The sequence below is a fragment of the Miniopterus natalensis genome, chromosome 1 (assembly GCF_054644295.1).
Source record: "Miniopterus natalensis isolate mMinNat1 chromosome 1, mMinNat1.hap1, whole genome shotgun sequence".
Classification (NCBI taxonomy): Eukaryota; Metazoa; Chordata; class Mammalia; order Chiroptera; family Miniopteridae; genus Miniopterus; species Miniopterus natalensis.
This window is the reverse complement of record NC_142081.1, coordinates 23,749,121-23,765,494: the sequence shown is the minus strand read 5'-3', so window position 1 is coordinate 23,765,494 and position 16,374 is coordinate 23,749,121. Positions and strand designations below refer to the sequence as shown.

General features: G+C 40.9%; 1 protein-coding gene across 1 annotated transcript; it reads left to right on the top strand.

The window, feature by feature from the left end:
• The first annotated feature begins 5,243 nt into the window (after nucleotides 1–5,243).
• Nucleotides 5,244–7,894, top strand: LOC148094048 (disintegrin and metalloproteinase domain-containing protein 21-like). The gene is made up of 2 exons (XM_087813987.1): nucleotides 5,244–7,695; nucleotides 7,787–7,894. Exon 1 carries the CDS (start codon nucleotides 5,382–5,384, stop codon nucleotides 7,542–7,544), a length of 2,163 nt encoding a protein of 720 aa, XP_087670113.1. The 5' UTR covers nucleotides 5,244–5,381; the 3' UTR covers nucleotides 7,545–7,695; nucleotides 7,787–7,894.
• Nucleotides 7,895–16,374: the final 8,480 nt, after the last annotated feature.

Sequence of the window (16,374 nt, the reverse complement as noted above, 5' to 3'; positions counted from 1 at the left end):
GTTTGCCTTCGGTAGAATGAAGCTTGAAGAAATGGCTTTGATAACCGCTATTCATTTAACTTGCTTCATTGCTACCACCAGTTTCCTCAGTTTGTTGGGTAAAGCAACTTTTCTAGATAGATGGCTGTTTAAATACAGCAGTTAGATGAATTGTTGCTCTTTGTAATATCAGGCCCATACTTTTTGTGAAGTCCTAACCTGGAACTTTGAGAAGCTTTGAACTTGCCACATATTCTAGCAATTCACTGGAACATCAAGGCAAAACGCCAAACTTCCAGAGATCTTTTAAATATTTTTTCTTATCTCCCACTTAAACTTGGCTGTTGGCCAGTTAAGCCTAAAAATAGGTTAATTTATAAATGACAAAGGCCATTTTGAGGTTTTCCTTCAATAACTTGTTTCCTCAGCCTGTTAGGCCATCTCTAAAATGTATCCAGCTCTTTTACTTACATTGAGTTTTAGTTTTATGTAAGAAACCATGTTTTAGGACCAGCTAACTTTTCTAATGTTTTTGGGTGTTTTTTTTGTACATTTGCTTTTTTCCTGTTGGTTTTTCACTTATGGTAGTGGTACCATTTTTTTGGATGTGAAATGTTTATATGAGAAAACAAAAAGCTGATGTATAGCCCAGTAAACAGTGTGGGTACTATTTTTGTAAAAATACAAACGAAAAAAAAACCAAGGCTAAATTAATGAGCAAGAGTACTAATGTTTCATCATTAAAAATTCGTTGTATTTCTTGTGCATTAATCCGACCGTAATGTCCGTGTATATTATGTTCATGTAGCTGAGTTTGCAATTTTTTGTTAATTAGATCAAGTTGTCAGCATTTGCTGGTGTTAAGTAAACATAGTTATCCTGACTTGAGTTTAAGCCAAATATATGCATAGAAAAGTGTCTTCCTGTTAATGGAAGATGGTGAATTTTTTAATGTGTTAATTTCAGTTTTTGTATGTTTAATTTTTATTAAATAAAGTGGTTTTAAAATCTCAAAAAAAAAAATAGAATAGAAATTGTCACATTTTTAAATTAATGGCTGCATGCCTTCCACTTGAGGCCATGCTAATTTGCTCTAGCAATGACCGCACATCTGACCCAGCAGCTACACTAAGAGATTCTACTGGCTAGAGCTTGATGTAATCTAAGGTCATTTTTCAGGATCAATACGTTTTGCGTAGGGGCCAGATTGGTGATTTGAATGGGATCTGATAGAGGCAACCACTGCTACATCTTCTAGTCTTTAATGATGGCACTTAGGTCCACCTTCCCTCACAGAACACAGTATTGTCCTTGATTTACTACACTGGCCAGGGGTAGAGGGCCATTTAAGAACTTCTACCTGTGGTAAGATGACACCAAAGACCCTATGAGGACGTTATTCTAACTGCTGCAGATGTCAATCCCAATTATCTACCTAGGGTGTCCCAAAGACCACTGAACCACCGCAATCTCTACGTCAGCTAGGACTCCACTTACTGACTGATGTCCAAAGGCTGCCACTGTAACAGTGTCCATGATGATTTTTTGGAGCTCTGGGTATCCATGTCAGTGCAGACACTATACCCAATAATCCTCTCAACTCTAAATATTTACCTCTGGCATACAGACTCCCACGAAAATGGCTGTAGGTTTCTTGAGGGAAGAACAAACATAATGGTTACATTATATGTTTGTTATAATGTTGATATGTCCTTCCTCTTAGGAACCCACTGATCTCCTTAGTCAATAGATTCTGTATCTGAAAATTGACTTTGTTCCAGGAACTGAACTGAAATCATGATTTTATATCCCTTTAAAAGAGAATCTACCCAGAGTTAGAGTTAATATTTTATTGAATTAGTTTTTACTCTATGCAGTATTTATATAGCTGAAATCTTATAGATGATATATTTTGGCAAATATTATACCATAAATTCTCTCATAAACCATTGTGAGCATATTTTTCTTAAAAACATTATAATGGGACATGCAATTTAAAAAACATGTGTATAAAACAAAATAGCAAGGTTTTAAATTGTATAATTAAAAATATATTGAATATGGTAATTTAAAAGGGTATTAACCAAGTTTGACTCTGTACAAGTTGATAGCCAGAATATTATGTTGGATAATGGGAAGTTTAATTTTTGTTTTGTTCTCCTTGAGCATGGGTGGGGTAAGGTGTTGTGGATAGGGTGACTAACCATCCCAGTTTACCTACGACTGAAGGGGTTGCTGGGATATGGGACTTGCAGTTTAAAAGCCAGGAACCAAGACAGCCCAGGGCAAACCAGAATGAATTGCTTACCCTAACTGTCAGTTAAAAACTGGTAAATAGGGAAGAGTTGAAAGTAGGGAAAATTGACAGGCTCAGTCCTCAAATACGTAGATGTGATCTTGGAACAGAAGATGAGGGGCTACTACCTGAATCCGGGGGAGGATCACTCGTCTCCTGAGACTGGACTATGGAGTGGGGTAAAGGAAAAGTAGAAATGGGCTTGGATGCAGATGGGTTTGTACTGGTGAAAATCCTAGAAGCCATTTTGTCTTTGAATTTGGCATCACTATAGATATATATTTTTACTATATTCCAGAGTAAGAAATCCATTTTATATTGTGCCCCAGTAGCCACATACACAAACACCCCCCAAATTTTGGCACCATATGCATAAGAGTTGCTAAGGAATTTCTCGGAATGTCCTCTGATATTTTTATTCAATTTCCTTAAAGAAAAAAACTGCAGCTTATGACCCATTAAACTGATTTCATGACTTGCTAATGAGTCAACATTAATGACAGACAATGGGAAAACAGTGCATTTGAGCATGATAGAATAAGAGGAGATATGGGTAGGTAGTAGTCTTGAGGAATTGGAAATAGCTGTGAGGAAGGGAAGAGTTGATAAAACATATGGAGGAGGGCTGTTGTCTATTTTGAGATCCCAATAATGTTAGAGCATATGGAATTTTAAAAATGATTTTACTGAAGCGAGAGAGATAGAAACATCAATGAGAGAGAAACATGGATTGGCTGCCTCCTGCATGCCCGCTACTGGAGATCAAGCCCACAACCCCGACATGTGCCCTGACCAGGAGTCAAACCAGTGACCTCCCAGTGCATGGGATGACACTCAACCAACCGAGCCGCACCGGCTGGGCAAGCATATGGATTTTTAATGGCACCACTTTACATTATTGATGGTAGAATGATGTTCCTTTAGGAGTTTGGGTCTCTGGGGTCCTAGAAATAATATAACAAGGGCAAAGAGTATGGTGCAAAGATTCTTTGAAGCATTTTCCTATTATTGCCTGCTCTGAGCTCTAAGAAAAATATTATGACATGGTTTATCATATCTTATCAGCCGTCTTCACACTGTATTTTTATTAGCCCTTCCGACATTCCATCCACAACTGCCACTCCATGATAAGTAACAAACATATCAAGAGAGATAAAGAGAGTATCACCCAATTTAGAGATCTTTGCCCTTGGAAATTTTTATATAGTTGAATTTATCTATGAACTTTGTTTTTCTCTTGTGAGCTACTTGCACCTGGAATAAAGTGCCTATCCATTAGCAATGGAATGTGCTCATATGGATCCAAGCTCTCTAGGTAGGTTAATGCTAAGGATATTGTTCAGAATGAAACTAGTCCTCCCCGTCTACTAGCATCCACATAGCAAGTCTAGAATAAATTATAAACTTGAATACTATATGTTAGAAAGAAAAGATGAAATCTACTTGGTTAACTATTTAACTGTGATTGAAAGGCAACCAGAAGGTATGGACTACTGGCACTATATGTAAATTAGGAACTCAGAATATTAAGGATGTGTAAATGTAATGTCCAGGAGAATGAATGGAGAAAAGAGCAACGTGGCGTAGGAGAGTTTGAAGTAACCAGCTGAGTTCTTGTCTCTATCCCTTAGGGTGAGGAGCCAGCACAAATCTTTCTAGTTCTGACTATGCATTCCGTTCTTAAGATTTTCACAAACAAATTGTTTTGAGATTCTCCCCCGCAGTGGTATATGGGAATTTTGACACAGAAATGGAAATATAGTATATGACAGAATTAAACCAGTTTTGTTTCTTTTGAAAATTAGAGTTTACTGTAGAGCTTTAGGGAGTTAAAGGTTTTGGCATAAAGTGGTTGAAGTGATAGAGCCGGTCACCTAGGTTCAAACGGAATGGAACTGAAGACAGGGACATGAGATTGAGAGAAATGGGAGATAATGAAAGACAAAAGCATGTGGGTTTTCTTTTGAATCTGAGGAATAGGTATAGCAGGAGTAAGGGAGAGCTGGAATGATTAAAATTATTGGTAAGTTGCTTAGGATGTAAGAAATGGTTTGGTTTTGCTTCGTTTGGTGACAAGGTATAGATTATGACTGTGGGTGGGTAAACTGAAGTACACTGAAACTGAATTAGAGAGGTTAAAAAATGTTGAAAAATCCTTCTGGTTTTTAGATGCGTTGTCTATATACTTGCTATCGTTGTTCATGATGAAGGTGGGATTTTGGGTGGCGAATAATTCACGTATCAGACTTTGAAGTTTGTACAAGAATAATAGGGAATGATAATGGAAAAGTGAGAAAGGAAGGTTAAAAATTAGTGCAGTCAAATGTAGCAGGATGAATGGTTTGGAGATGACTTTGTGGGCTGTCTAGAATAGGAACCCAGGCTCTAGACCATGAGGTACATAGGGCTTCTGAGAATTGGATTTCTCTAGAGTGAGCTTTAGGGAAAGCAGTAAATTCTGCTGAAGCTCAAATTTAGTAAGGTAAGTAAATATGGGGAGCTCTATGAAGAAGTTTAGGATTCAGTTTGGCTCTCTTTCTCTCTCTCTCTCTCCCTCTTCCTTTGTCATCAAGAAAAGACAGCAGAAGTCAGAGGGGAAGCTGTACAGATGGATGATGTAGAGGGATTTGAATCAGGGTAAAGGAGTATTGATAGGAGTGAATTCAGAGTCCAGGAGATTGGTAGTAGTGGGTCAGGCATCTTCATTTCCATATCTCCTATGCAAGTCTAATCAGGTTAAATGAAAACCCAGGTACCTGTCACCTAACTGCAACAGTTATCAACATATGGCCCATACTGTCTTATCTATAACCCTAACTTCCCACCCCCATTTATTGAAAGCAAATCCAGAGCATTTTCATGATTCATTAATCCTTTTCCATGACTTGATTCTTTCTCTCTCCCACTTTCCTTACCCAATCCCACCACCTTCCCCACCCTTCTTTTTATTTTCAGTTTTAGCACTGCAGCCCTGATGGCCAACTCTGCCAGGATTCAGATCCTTAAAGGTCAGCTCTATACAATGACCAGCTCAGAGGAAGGAGCCAGACCAACAGTGTCTCACACTTTTTTTCTGGACAGATGACTCCATAATGACAGCTCCATAATGGAGGCTGGTGAGGCCAGGGTGTCCATGAGAGTAGTTCTCCTGCTGCTGTGGCTTCGAGTGTCTCTATCCCCTTCTGGCCTCTCCCAGGCTAGGCTCTCCCAATGCCTCAGCTCCCCAGAAGTGGTGGTCCCCCTGAAGGTGCCCAGCAGGGGCAGAGATGCTAAGGCTCCGGGCTGGCTCTCCTACAGCCTTCAGTTTGGGGGCCAAAGACACATTGTCAACATGAGGGTCAAGAAGCTCTTGGCTTCCAGACACCTACCAGTGTTCACCTACACGGACCAGCATGTCCTCCAGGAGGATCAGCCTTTTGTTCCTGATGACTGCTACTATCATGGTTATGTGCAGGGTGTCCCCGAGTCCCTGGTTGCCCTCAGTACCTGTTCTGGAGGCTTTCGAGGAATGCTACAGATAAATGACCTTGCTTATGAAATCGAGCCAATAAGGCACTCTGCTACATTTGAACACCTGGTGTATAAGATAAACACTAATGAGACACACTTCCCACCTATTCGATGTGGCTTAACAAAGAAGAATATAGCACACCAACAACTGGGATTTGAAGAGGCTGAGAAAACAACTCTGAAACAAAATTCTGATAACTGGTGGACCCACTCATGGTTTCTGGAGCTGGCTGTGGTGGTAGATCGAAATTTCTTTATTTATTCCCAAGGTAACTTCTCAAAGGTGCAGGAGGATATATTTCTTGTTATCAACATAGTGGACTCCATTTATCAGCAGTTGGGTACTTATGTGATTTTGGCTGGGATTGAGATTTGGAATCATGAAAATGTTTTCCCAATGACAAGCATAGAACAAGTTCTGGAGGATTTTGCTCAGTGGAAACAAATCAGTCTTTTGCGGCTACAGTATGATGCTGCACATATTTTCATTAAAAATTCACTTATACGTATACTTGGTATAGCCTATGTTGCAGGAATATGTCGTCCTCCTATTGACTGTGGAGTTAATAATTTCCAAGGAGACCCCTGGTCTCTTTTTGCCCTCACCGTGGCCCATGAGTTAGGCCATACTTTGGGCATGCAGCATGATGAAGAATTCTGTTTGTGTGGGCAAAGTGGTTGCATCATGAATGCTATCAGAGTGCCAGCAGAGAGATTCACCAACTGTAGTTATGCAGATTTTATGAAGACCACTTTAAACCAGGGATCATGTCTGCACAATCCTCCAAGTCCAGGGGAAGTCCTTATGCTGAAGCGCTGTGGGAATGATGTAGTTGAAGGAGAAGAGGAATGTGACTGTGGATCTACAAAGCAGTGTGAACATCACCCCTGTTGTCTGCTGAACTGCACTCTGAGGCCTGGTGCTGCTTGTGCTTTTGGGCTGTGTTGCAAAGACTGCAAGTTCATGCCATCAGGGACTTTGTGCAGACAACAGATGGGTGAATGTGACCTTCCAGAGTGGTGCAATGGGACATTCCATCAGTGCCCAGAAGATGTATATGTGCAGGATGGGATTCCCTGTAGTGACGGTGCCTACTGCTATCAGAAGAGATGTAGTGGCCATGACAAACAGTGCAGGGAGATTTTTGGTGAAGGCGCAAAGAGTGCGTCTCAGAATTGCTATAAAGAAATCAACTCCCAGGGAAACCGTTTTGGCCACTGTGGTCTAACTGGCACGGCATACCTCAAATGTAATACGGCAGACATCCTCTGTGGGAGAGTTCAGTGTGAGAATGTGGGAGACATTCCCCACCTAAGAGATCACTCTACTTTGCAGCACATTCACATCAATGATGCCACCTGCTGGGGTATCAGTTATCATTTAGGGATGGACACACCTGACATGGGTGAAGTGAAAGATGGCACCGTGTGTGGTTCAAGAAAGATATGCATACACAAGAAGTGTGTCAGTCTCCCTCTCCTGTCACAAGTCTGCCTGCCTGAGACCTGCAACATGAAGGGAATCTGCAATAATAAACATCACTGCCACTGTGGCTATGGGTGGTCCCCGCCCTACTGCCTGTTCAGAGGCTATGGAGGTAGTGTTGACAGTGGCCCAGCATCTGCCAGAAAAGGAGTTTTCTTTCCACTAGTTATGATTCTTAGTGTGTCTCTTTTACTTCTACTGTTGACTACTGTATTTATGTATATTCAAAAACATTTTGGTCCCAAGGAGACGAAGGCTCATCCTTCAGATTAAGAAAATGCCTCTAATTTAATATCTTATGCATTATAAAGATTTAGTTTCTTGGAGTAGAAATGTTACATGCCTGAAGCACATTTCTAAGTTTACAGAAAAATGAAGAGACCTTCCTTTCAGTCAATATCAGAAACATTGCCATCAAGGAAAGGTAATTTCCAACATCTTCCTAACTACTGTTCATTGTGTAAGCACCAAGTAAAGCTCGTTTCCCTCTGAGTTGGTGCTCTTTGTGTTTCTAGAGTACACATATGACTCACAGGAAAGCCAGGAGACCGACATCTGAAGACCCATGGGTGAGTCTTGCCTCTCCATTTATTCCCAAAGTAATTTCTCAAAGGTACAGAGGATACATTTCTTGTCAGCATAGTGGATACCATTTTTCAGCAGTTGGGTACTTATGTGATTTTGATTGGGATTGGAATTTGGAATCGTGGAAATGTTTTCCCAGTGATAAGCACAGAACAAGTCAAGGCTGTAAGTTCATGCCATCAACAGAATTCTGTGGAAATTAGGTCAATGAATGTGACCTTCCAGAGAGGTGCAATGGGACATCATCCTTTCAGTGCCCAGAAGATGGATATGCACAGGACTGGATTCCCTGTAGTGGCAGTGCCTATTACTATCAAAAGAGATGTAATAAAGTTGGGAAAATTACTTAAAATTTCTAATATTCTGCTTCAGAATCTGAAAATGATGATGATAGTATCGCTTGTTCCACCCAAAGTCTTGGGTTTATTTGGTAACCAAAAGAAAGAAATTTTTGTTAAATTGTAAACAAATTGTTGTTTAATAAAAATTCCTGGCGCTGTACCCTCTCTGTTTTCTAGCCAAGTTTGTCTGCTCTTACTCTATGAGGGCAGGGTTGTTTTTATCTGTTTTGCACACTGTTTTATCCCAAAACATACAACAGTGCATAATACGCAATAAGGAACAATATAATTAATTGCATGAAATTAATTAGGAAAAGTAAAAATAAACTGTCCTTTTTTTAAAAAAAAACCCATATTTTTATTGATTTCAGAGAGAGGAAGGGGGGGGAGAGAGAGAGAGAACCATCAATGATGAGAGAGTCACTGATCAGCTGCCTCCTGCACGCCCCCGACTGGGGATCGAGCCCGAAGCCCGGGCATGTGCCCTGACTGGGAATCAAACCGCAATCTCCTGGATCCTCGGTCGATGCTCCACCGCTGAGCCACGTCCGGCCTGGCCTTTTGTCCTGTTTTTAAAACCACTGAAACTCCTACTCAAAACTGGGCCCTGAATATTTAAAATACTGTGTATTTACAATGCTCTTTGCTTCTAGTCCTCTCTTCTCAGTCTATTCAGTGTTTTTAGAAATCCTGTCTCTAGAAAATACATATCTAATCAGGCACCCTCTATATATGGTCCAGATAACTTCTAAATGACACTCTTTGTAAACTGAGTCAAACAGCATTCTTGATATCGTTTTCTATTATGTTTTGCACACTTGGCATCCTCTGGCTGTCTTCTGTTTTGAGTATACTTGGTTGTGTCATGTGTCTGCACATCTGTACATGTAATTCTCATTTCCAAAATGCTGTTTACCACCCTTCCCCACCCCCATCCCTACCCGTGCCCTGGAAAGCTCCAATTTTTCTCTCAATAGAGGTTAAACATCCTACCTTTAGAAAGGCATCTCCTTGTGAAATGTTATGTGTGTACTTGTGTGCTTCTGTCACTCTGTGGCCGTCCCTTTGAGGCGCTCTAGGAGCAGACCAGGAGAAAGCCTGACAGTGCACCAGCCGGGACAGAAAGAGGAGCAGCACATCTCGTGGAGCCACAGAACCAGGGATGCATGAACCAAGAATACAGTCTGATTAAACCTGGAGGAAGATCTACATGTGTTAAGTATATATGGCCATTTGGAGACAAATAGCAGCTGTTCCAATTTACTGATTGTCTTTTGAAGTTTTTTTTTGTTAAAAAGAAAAGTTAAATTTGATGATAGTCAAATTTATCAACCTAATATATTTACTGAGTTTTATATTTATATATTTTTATAATTTTGTAGAATTAACCTCCTACTACAAACATAAAGTCTTACGTACTATCTTCTTTGGATTCCCAAAAAAGTAGATGATAAGACCAGGATTTAGATGGGGTTAGTTTATTTGGAAGCACACAAAAAAGCATGTTACTGAGCAAGTTCCCACTGTGGGCTACTGGGGCTATCCCACAGAAGAAGTCATGTGAAATACACCTCGGAATATTATTCCATGGTGCAGGAGAAAGCTGTCAGGAAAAGAAGTGAGGTACAACACTTAAAGCAGGAAACTGTCAGAGATGGATATTGTTTACTGCAGCTGCCAGTGAACACTGGTGGGACAAGGGGATGTAGGGTGGGGCCATCAGCATCTGCTGTATCCAGGTTCCCTAGAAAACAGATGCTAAGGCAAGGATTAAATGCAAATCTATCTTCTGTTATACTGGTGACAATTCCTAAATACACTAATGCCTTTCTACTTTACAGGAGTGTGCTTGGCCCATTCAGGAGCAGGCCGGAAGCAACTGTTAACCAATGAGAGATGTTTTGTGACTATGTCTCACAGCTCCCCCAGTCCTCATGGGATAATTGTGAGGTGTCTAACAGTGCCTCTCAGACAGGCCACAGTAGAATTGTGTCCTGGTTGCTCAAATGGTCACACTCACCCATTAATATATGCTTGAATTGCTTTTAACCCTTTCCTGTCTTAGTTTCCCACTCCTTCACCATGCACTCACATTTTGGGACAGTATCCCAGATAAACTGCTCACACTCAAATTCTTATCTCAGAGTCAAGGACAGTTGGTACCAGAAGTGTTCCTTAAAAGGCAGATCCATAGGATGTGAGATTCTAGAATTGGACGGTTACTTGTCAGAAGGCTACTAGGACCCATAGTTATAGCCAGTGGATTTGTGACAACTGGTGTGCTGCAACATCAGAAACTAAGACTCTTACTTGTGGTGTGTTAAGATAAGGTACAGATGGAAGGGGTGCCCTTGCTTATACAATAGCTTTCATGTTTGAATTAGAAATATGAGAATTGGGAAGTTAGTTAACTGATGAAGAAGCCACGAATAAAGAAAAAGACAGGCTCAGGCCAAATAAGTTGGGCATGGTACAAAAGTCCTAAGACCTCTATGAGGAGAATCTCATTCTATAGACTGTGTTGAAAATAATACCCAAGGTTTGTCATAAATATGCAGATTTATAAAGATTACTGAATTTAGAGCTCTGGTATGTTTCCTATGTAAAAATCAGAGGTCCTATTAAGGAAGAAATGCTATCCTGAGATTCAGGATGAGGACATTTGAGTGGATGCACTTGAAAATTTGAATCCTGAGATTCTTATGAACTCCCTAGGCCAACAGAACTCACTCCTTACCCTTTGCTAGAAGAGAACAGCCTCTCATTGCCTGGATACCATGTTTCACCAAAGATTATACTAATCTTCCTAAAGATCTGTCCTTAACTTTCTCTCATTGCATCTAGACCAGTAACTAGGGTCAGTACAGTTCTTAGGATAAGAGGAAGTAGATCACTGGTCAAGAGAGCTCCGGGAGCTGGCTAATATATGCCATCAGAAGCCAGGAATATATAGAAACAGATCCTGAGGATACTGCTTCAGGAGAAATAGAATATAAGATTATACAAGGGAAAGCTTATAAATAAGGAGGTGCTCAGGATTTAACATTCTTGCAAAGATACCCAGAGCTGATCCTAATGTGCTGCATCTTTGAGGCTTGGAAATGTTGAACTATAATAGTTGAGGTGGAGATGCTAAAACTACTTTGGCAGAGAAGTGAATTTGGGGATCACAATATTCAGGGAAGGTGTTTTAGCATGGATTTCTTAGAAAAGGCCAGAGAAACCACCACTAACCCCATCACTCTGAAGGCCCTGGAGGAATGTCTTCACTCAAGCAGTAGGAAATGCACATCAAGCAGAGGAAAGCAGTCAGCATTGGGACCTCAACAGTGGCTGTCTCTGTAGGCCTGGGTTGATGACTCGACAGGGTGCTTTAGAAATGGGCTCCCTAGGGTCAGTGAAGGTAATAAGATTCCAGAATACCAAAAAAAAAAAAAAAAAAAAAAAGGTGTTAGGGAGATTAAAGATGGCCGTGGACTGAGTGGAAGCTACACTGACACTCCCAGGATCAAACTGGAATTTGATTATATTTGAACAACTAAAATATAGAAAAACCACCCTGAATAATCAACTGCAACTGAAGACAAGCTGGAGAGCACCCTCATAACCCAGGAGGAAAAGTGGAGACCACATAGAGACTGGAAGGAAGTGTGGAGGCATGAGAGGGCTGGCTGGGCCCCCACAGGCAGCAGCTGAAGGCCCAGAGGGATATCTCAGCTGTGGGGGTTCCCAATGAGGACTCTGGGGCCTAAACCCCAGGCTGGGCTTCCCAGCTAAGAGCACCAGAACTGAGAAAGGTGCCGACATAACATCTGGCTGTGAAAAGCAGCCAGGTTTCTGCCTGCCAGGGAGAAACAGCTGGAAATGCAGGCACCCTCTTAAAGAGCCAACACACAAAGTTTCATGTGCAGCCACTCACCTTGGGCACCAACAGAGGGAGGGCAGAGGGGACTGGATCTGTGTGAGGAGAATCTAGGGTTGTGGATGCTGGAGATAGAGCTCAGAGGACACCCCTCTGGATTCCTGTGCCATTCCTCCAAACTGGAGAGGACATGTTTCACAGACAGACATTTATCTTCCAAGCAGCTTTTGCCTGAGGGGGAAGCAATTGGCCCACCCTGCTGGAAAACCTCTCTCCCTACCTGTGGAGTTTGTATAGCCTGAGGCTCATTAAGAGAATCAGATTAATCAGCCTGCAGGCAGAGGCAGACCTCAGAGTGCTTTAAGTCTTTGCCTGATCTGCTTCTGGACCCAGGCCTTGGAAAAGCAGACTCTGATGTGCATCTTGGTCCTGTCCAAATGCACCCAGCCCCAACAGAGGGGATCTCAAGCTGTGGGTTGTTATAGCTCCAAACAGGGTACTCAAGGCCAGTCACAAACAGCGTCTGACATTGGCCTGCACCAGAGGCCCTCCAAAAAGACTGAGAGTCCTAGCAGGCCTACCTAATATATAGAAACAAACCCGAATAGGCAGCCAAAATGGGGAGACAAAAAAGAAAAAAAAAAAGCCCCAAAGGAAAGAACAAGAGAAGTCTCCAGAAAAAGAGCTAAATGAAATGGAGAAAGCAATCTCTCAGATATAGAGTTCAGAATACTGATTGTAAAGATGCTCAATAGCATGAAAAAAAGATATGGAAACTATGAAAAATGACCAGTCAGGAATGAAGAAGGACATAGCAGAAATAAAGAATACATTGGAAGAAATAAATAGCAGATTAGAGGAAGCTGAGGATCAAATCAGCGAATTAGAAGAAGGTAGAAAAAAAATCAGAGATCCAAAAAGAAAAAAACAATTAAAAAACAGGAGGACAGTCTAAGGGAGCTGTGGGACAACATGAAACATAACAATATTCGCATCACAGGAATGCCAGGAGAAGTCGAAAGTAAGCAAGGGTTAGAGAACCTGTTTGAAGAAATAATGGCAGAAAACTTCCCTAACCTGGTGAAGGAAAAAGTCACACAAGTTCAGCAGGCACAGAGAGTCCCAAACAAAAAGAATTCAGAGAGGCCCAAGCCCAGACACATCATAATTAAAATGCAAGAATTGAAGAAAAAAAGAGAATCTTAAAGGCAACAAGAGAAAAGCAATCCGTTACCTACGAAGGAGCTCCCACAGGCTGTCGGCTGACTTCTCATCAGGGACTCTACAGGCCAGAAGGGAAGGGCATGAAGTATTCAAGGTAATGCAAAATAAGGATCTGAAACCAAGACTATCTATCCAGCAAGGCTATCATTCAAACTAGATGGTGAAATAAAGAGCTTCCCAGACAAAAAAAGGCTAAAGGAGTTTATCACCAGCAAACCAGCATTGCAGGAAATGTTAAAGGGACTGCTGTAATAAGAAGAAATAGAGAAACATAGGCATAAAGAATTAGAATGGCAATAAATAAGGACCTATCAGTAGTAACCTTAAGGACGTTAAGGGAGAGATCAACAGCAATACAGTCATAGTTGGGGACTTTAACACCCCACTGACTTCACTGGATAGATCTTCCAGACAAAAGGTCAACACAGAAACAGTGACTGTAAATGGCGCACTAGATCCGATGGATTTAATTGATATTTACAGAACATTTCACCCCAAAGCTGCAGAATATACATTCCTCTCAAATGCACATGGGTTACTCTCAAAGATAAACCACGTTAGGACACAAAACAAGTCTCTACAAGTTCAAGAAAACTGAAATCATATCAAGCATCTCAAATCACAAGGGCATGAAATTAGAAATCAACTACAGTAAAATCACTCAAAAACATTCAAACACATGGAGGCTAAATAGCATGTTATTAAACAATGAATGGGTTACCAATAAGATCAAGAAAGAAAGAAAACCACCTTCCTGGAAACAAATGAAAGTGAACACACAGCCATCCAAAATCTATGGGACACAGCGAAAGCAGTCCTAAGAGGGAAGTTCATAGCACTGCAGGCCTACCTCAAAAGGCAAGAAAAATTTTCAGCAAACTATCCAACCCTACAACTTAAAGAGTTAGAAAGCTCCCCTGTGAAACCATCCTGACCAGGGCTTCTGTTTGCTGGGAGTTTTTTTTTATTGCTGCTTCGATTTCATCAGTTGTTATTGGCCTATTCAGGTTTTCTGATTCTTCCTGATTCAGTTTTACATGATCTCACTCATATGTGGAATCTAATAAACAAAACAGACTGAGGAACAAAATAGATCCAGGGACATAGAAGCATGGAACAGACTAATGAATCTCAGTGGGAAGGTGGGGTGGGGGAGTGGTTGGGAGAGATTAATCAAAGAACTTATATGCATATATGCATAACCCATGGACACAGACAATAGTGTGGTGAAGTCTTGGGGGGGGGGGGCGGCAGATGCGGGGTGGAGGAGACCGGGGGAGGGGATATCTGTAATACTTTCAATAATAAAGATAAATTAAAAAAAAATTTTTTTTAAAAAGGTGTTCGTCCTTAACTATTAGAAACAAGGTGGGTATAATTACTGTAATGGGCCCTGACCTAAGTATATCTGAGGCCATGTCTAATAGAGTTTGGCTCTCCTAGGGATGATATAGGAAGGCAGGCAATGAAGGCATTTATTGCATTATACAACAAAAAAAGATTCAAAAAGTGGTGATCAGCATATTGATGCCAACTTCTGCAATGGGTATCTCAACCAATTTTCAAATCCTGAGATCAGTCTTTGACCCATTGCCAACTGAAGGAAAAACCAGGTACCTTTAGGAAGCACCCTGCAATGTCACCACAAATATATGCAATGAACATCCCTTACCTTGTTTCCCCAACTGGACCTTGTTTCCCAAAGGGACTTGCTCCCCAAATGGACACACATGTACCAGAGTAACTACACAATGGCGAAAGGGGAATACTCGGATCTTTTGAAGACTATCAAATGCAAGGTCTGACCTGACAGAGATACCACAGAATCCAAAATGCCTCATGAAGGAGACCATGTTAAATAAAATCCTGATCCAAGGGCATCTCACAGTGGGTCCGATAGGTCCATGAACCCACTCTGTGGTAATTTCCCTGGCTCCTGAGTAAATAAATTCAGAAGATGACGGGACCCTCAAAATGGTTCTTTCCCCTGTGAAGTCAGAGTTATGGTAGCAAAGACCAAGTGAGAAGCCTTAAATATTTCCTCCATACCCACCTATCTCCATAGTAAGACAGAAACACTAACACATCATGAGTGAGACAGCAGAGATTAGTGAGGCCACTTAACAGTTGCAGGTGGTGATCCACATCCATTCCCATTTAATTCAATAGTATTTCTGCGGCAAAGAATCAAATGGGTCTTGGTGAGTGATGGTAAATTACCATAAACTTAGCAGCTCCGATCATGGATACTGTGCTGGATATAGTAACTTCACTAGAAGAGATCAAGAAAACAACAATCTAACTGTAAAGGAACACAGGCACATAGAAAATTGATCAAGAACAAAATTGAGAAGGCACAGTATCAGGAAGGAAAGAATAAGGAGACATAATTAGAGACATAAATATGAAAAGATATTATGAACACTTCATGCTAATAACTTTGAGGAAAATACGAAAACAGGAGAAATGCCTTGAAAAACATAATTCACCAAAATTGACACAAAGAATTAAAAAACTGAATAGTTCTACCTCTGTTAAAGGGATTGAATCTGAAACCATAGGTTCACAAAGGATTTCAACAGTTAATTCTTCCAAATATTTTTGAGAAAACAAAGTATTGGATTGTCAGGAATCAGAGGTCTTGCCCTCATTAAACTTTGTAACTTCAAGGAAACAATCATATGGAACAGGCAGTGAAGGTGAGGTCCAGAACCACCAATACCTACATTTCATCTATAACTAGGGTATGAAGGCCCTGCCATTGCATCCCAAAGCAAGAAAAATATGACAGGAAATATTTGGTCCACAGTGCTCATCCAAGTTGGCCAAGGTTTGTTTAGGCCTACAAAATAATTCAGTTTCTCTGTCTGTAAAACTGGCTTCATCACAGAATGCTTTCCTTTCCAGGTGTTCATTCCTAATAAACACCTTAGACACTAAAACTCCAACTGAGTGTCTGCTTCTGGAGAACTTAAACTATCACAATGGAGTAATTACTGATAAAGTACCAAATAGCCCTAGGGCCAGGGGAACAAAGAAAAGAAGTTGAGCTTATTAGAGTACTCATGATTAAAGGAGATCCTCTGCAGAG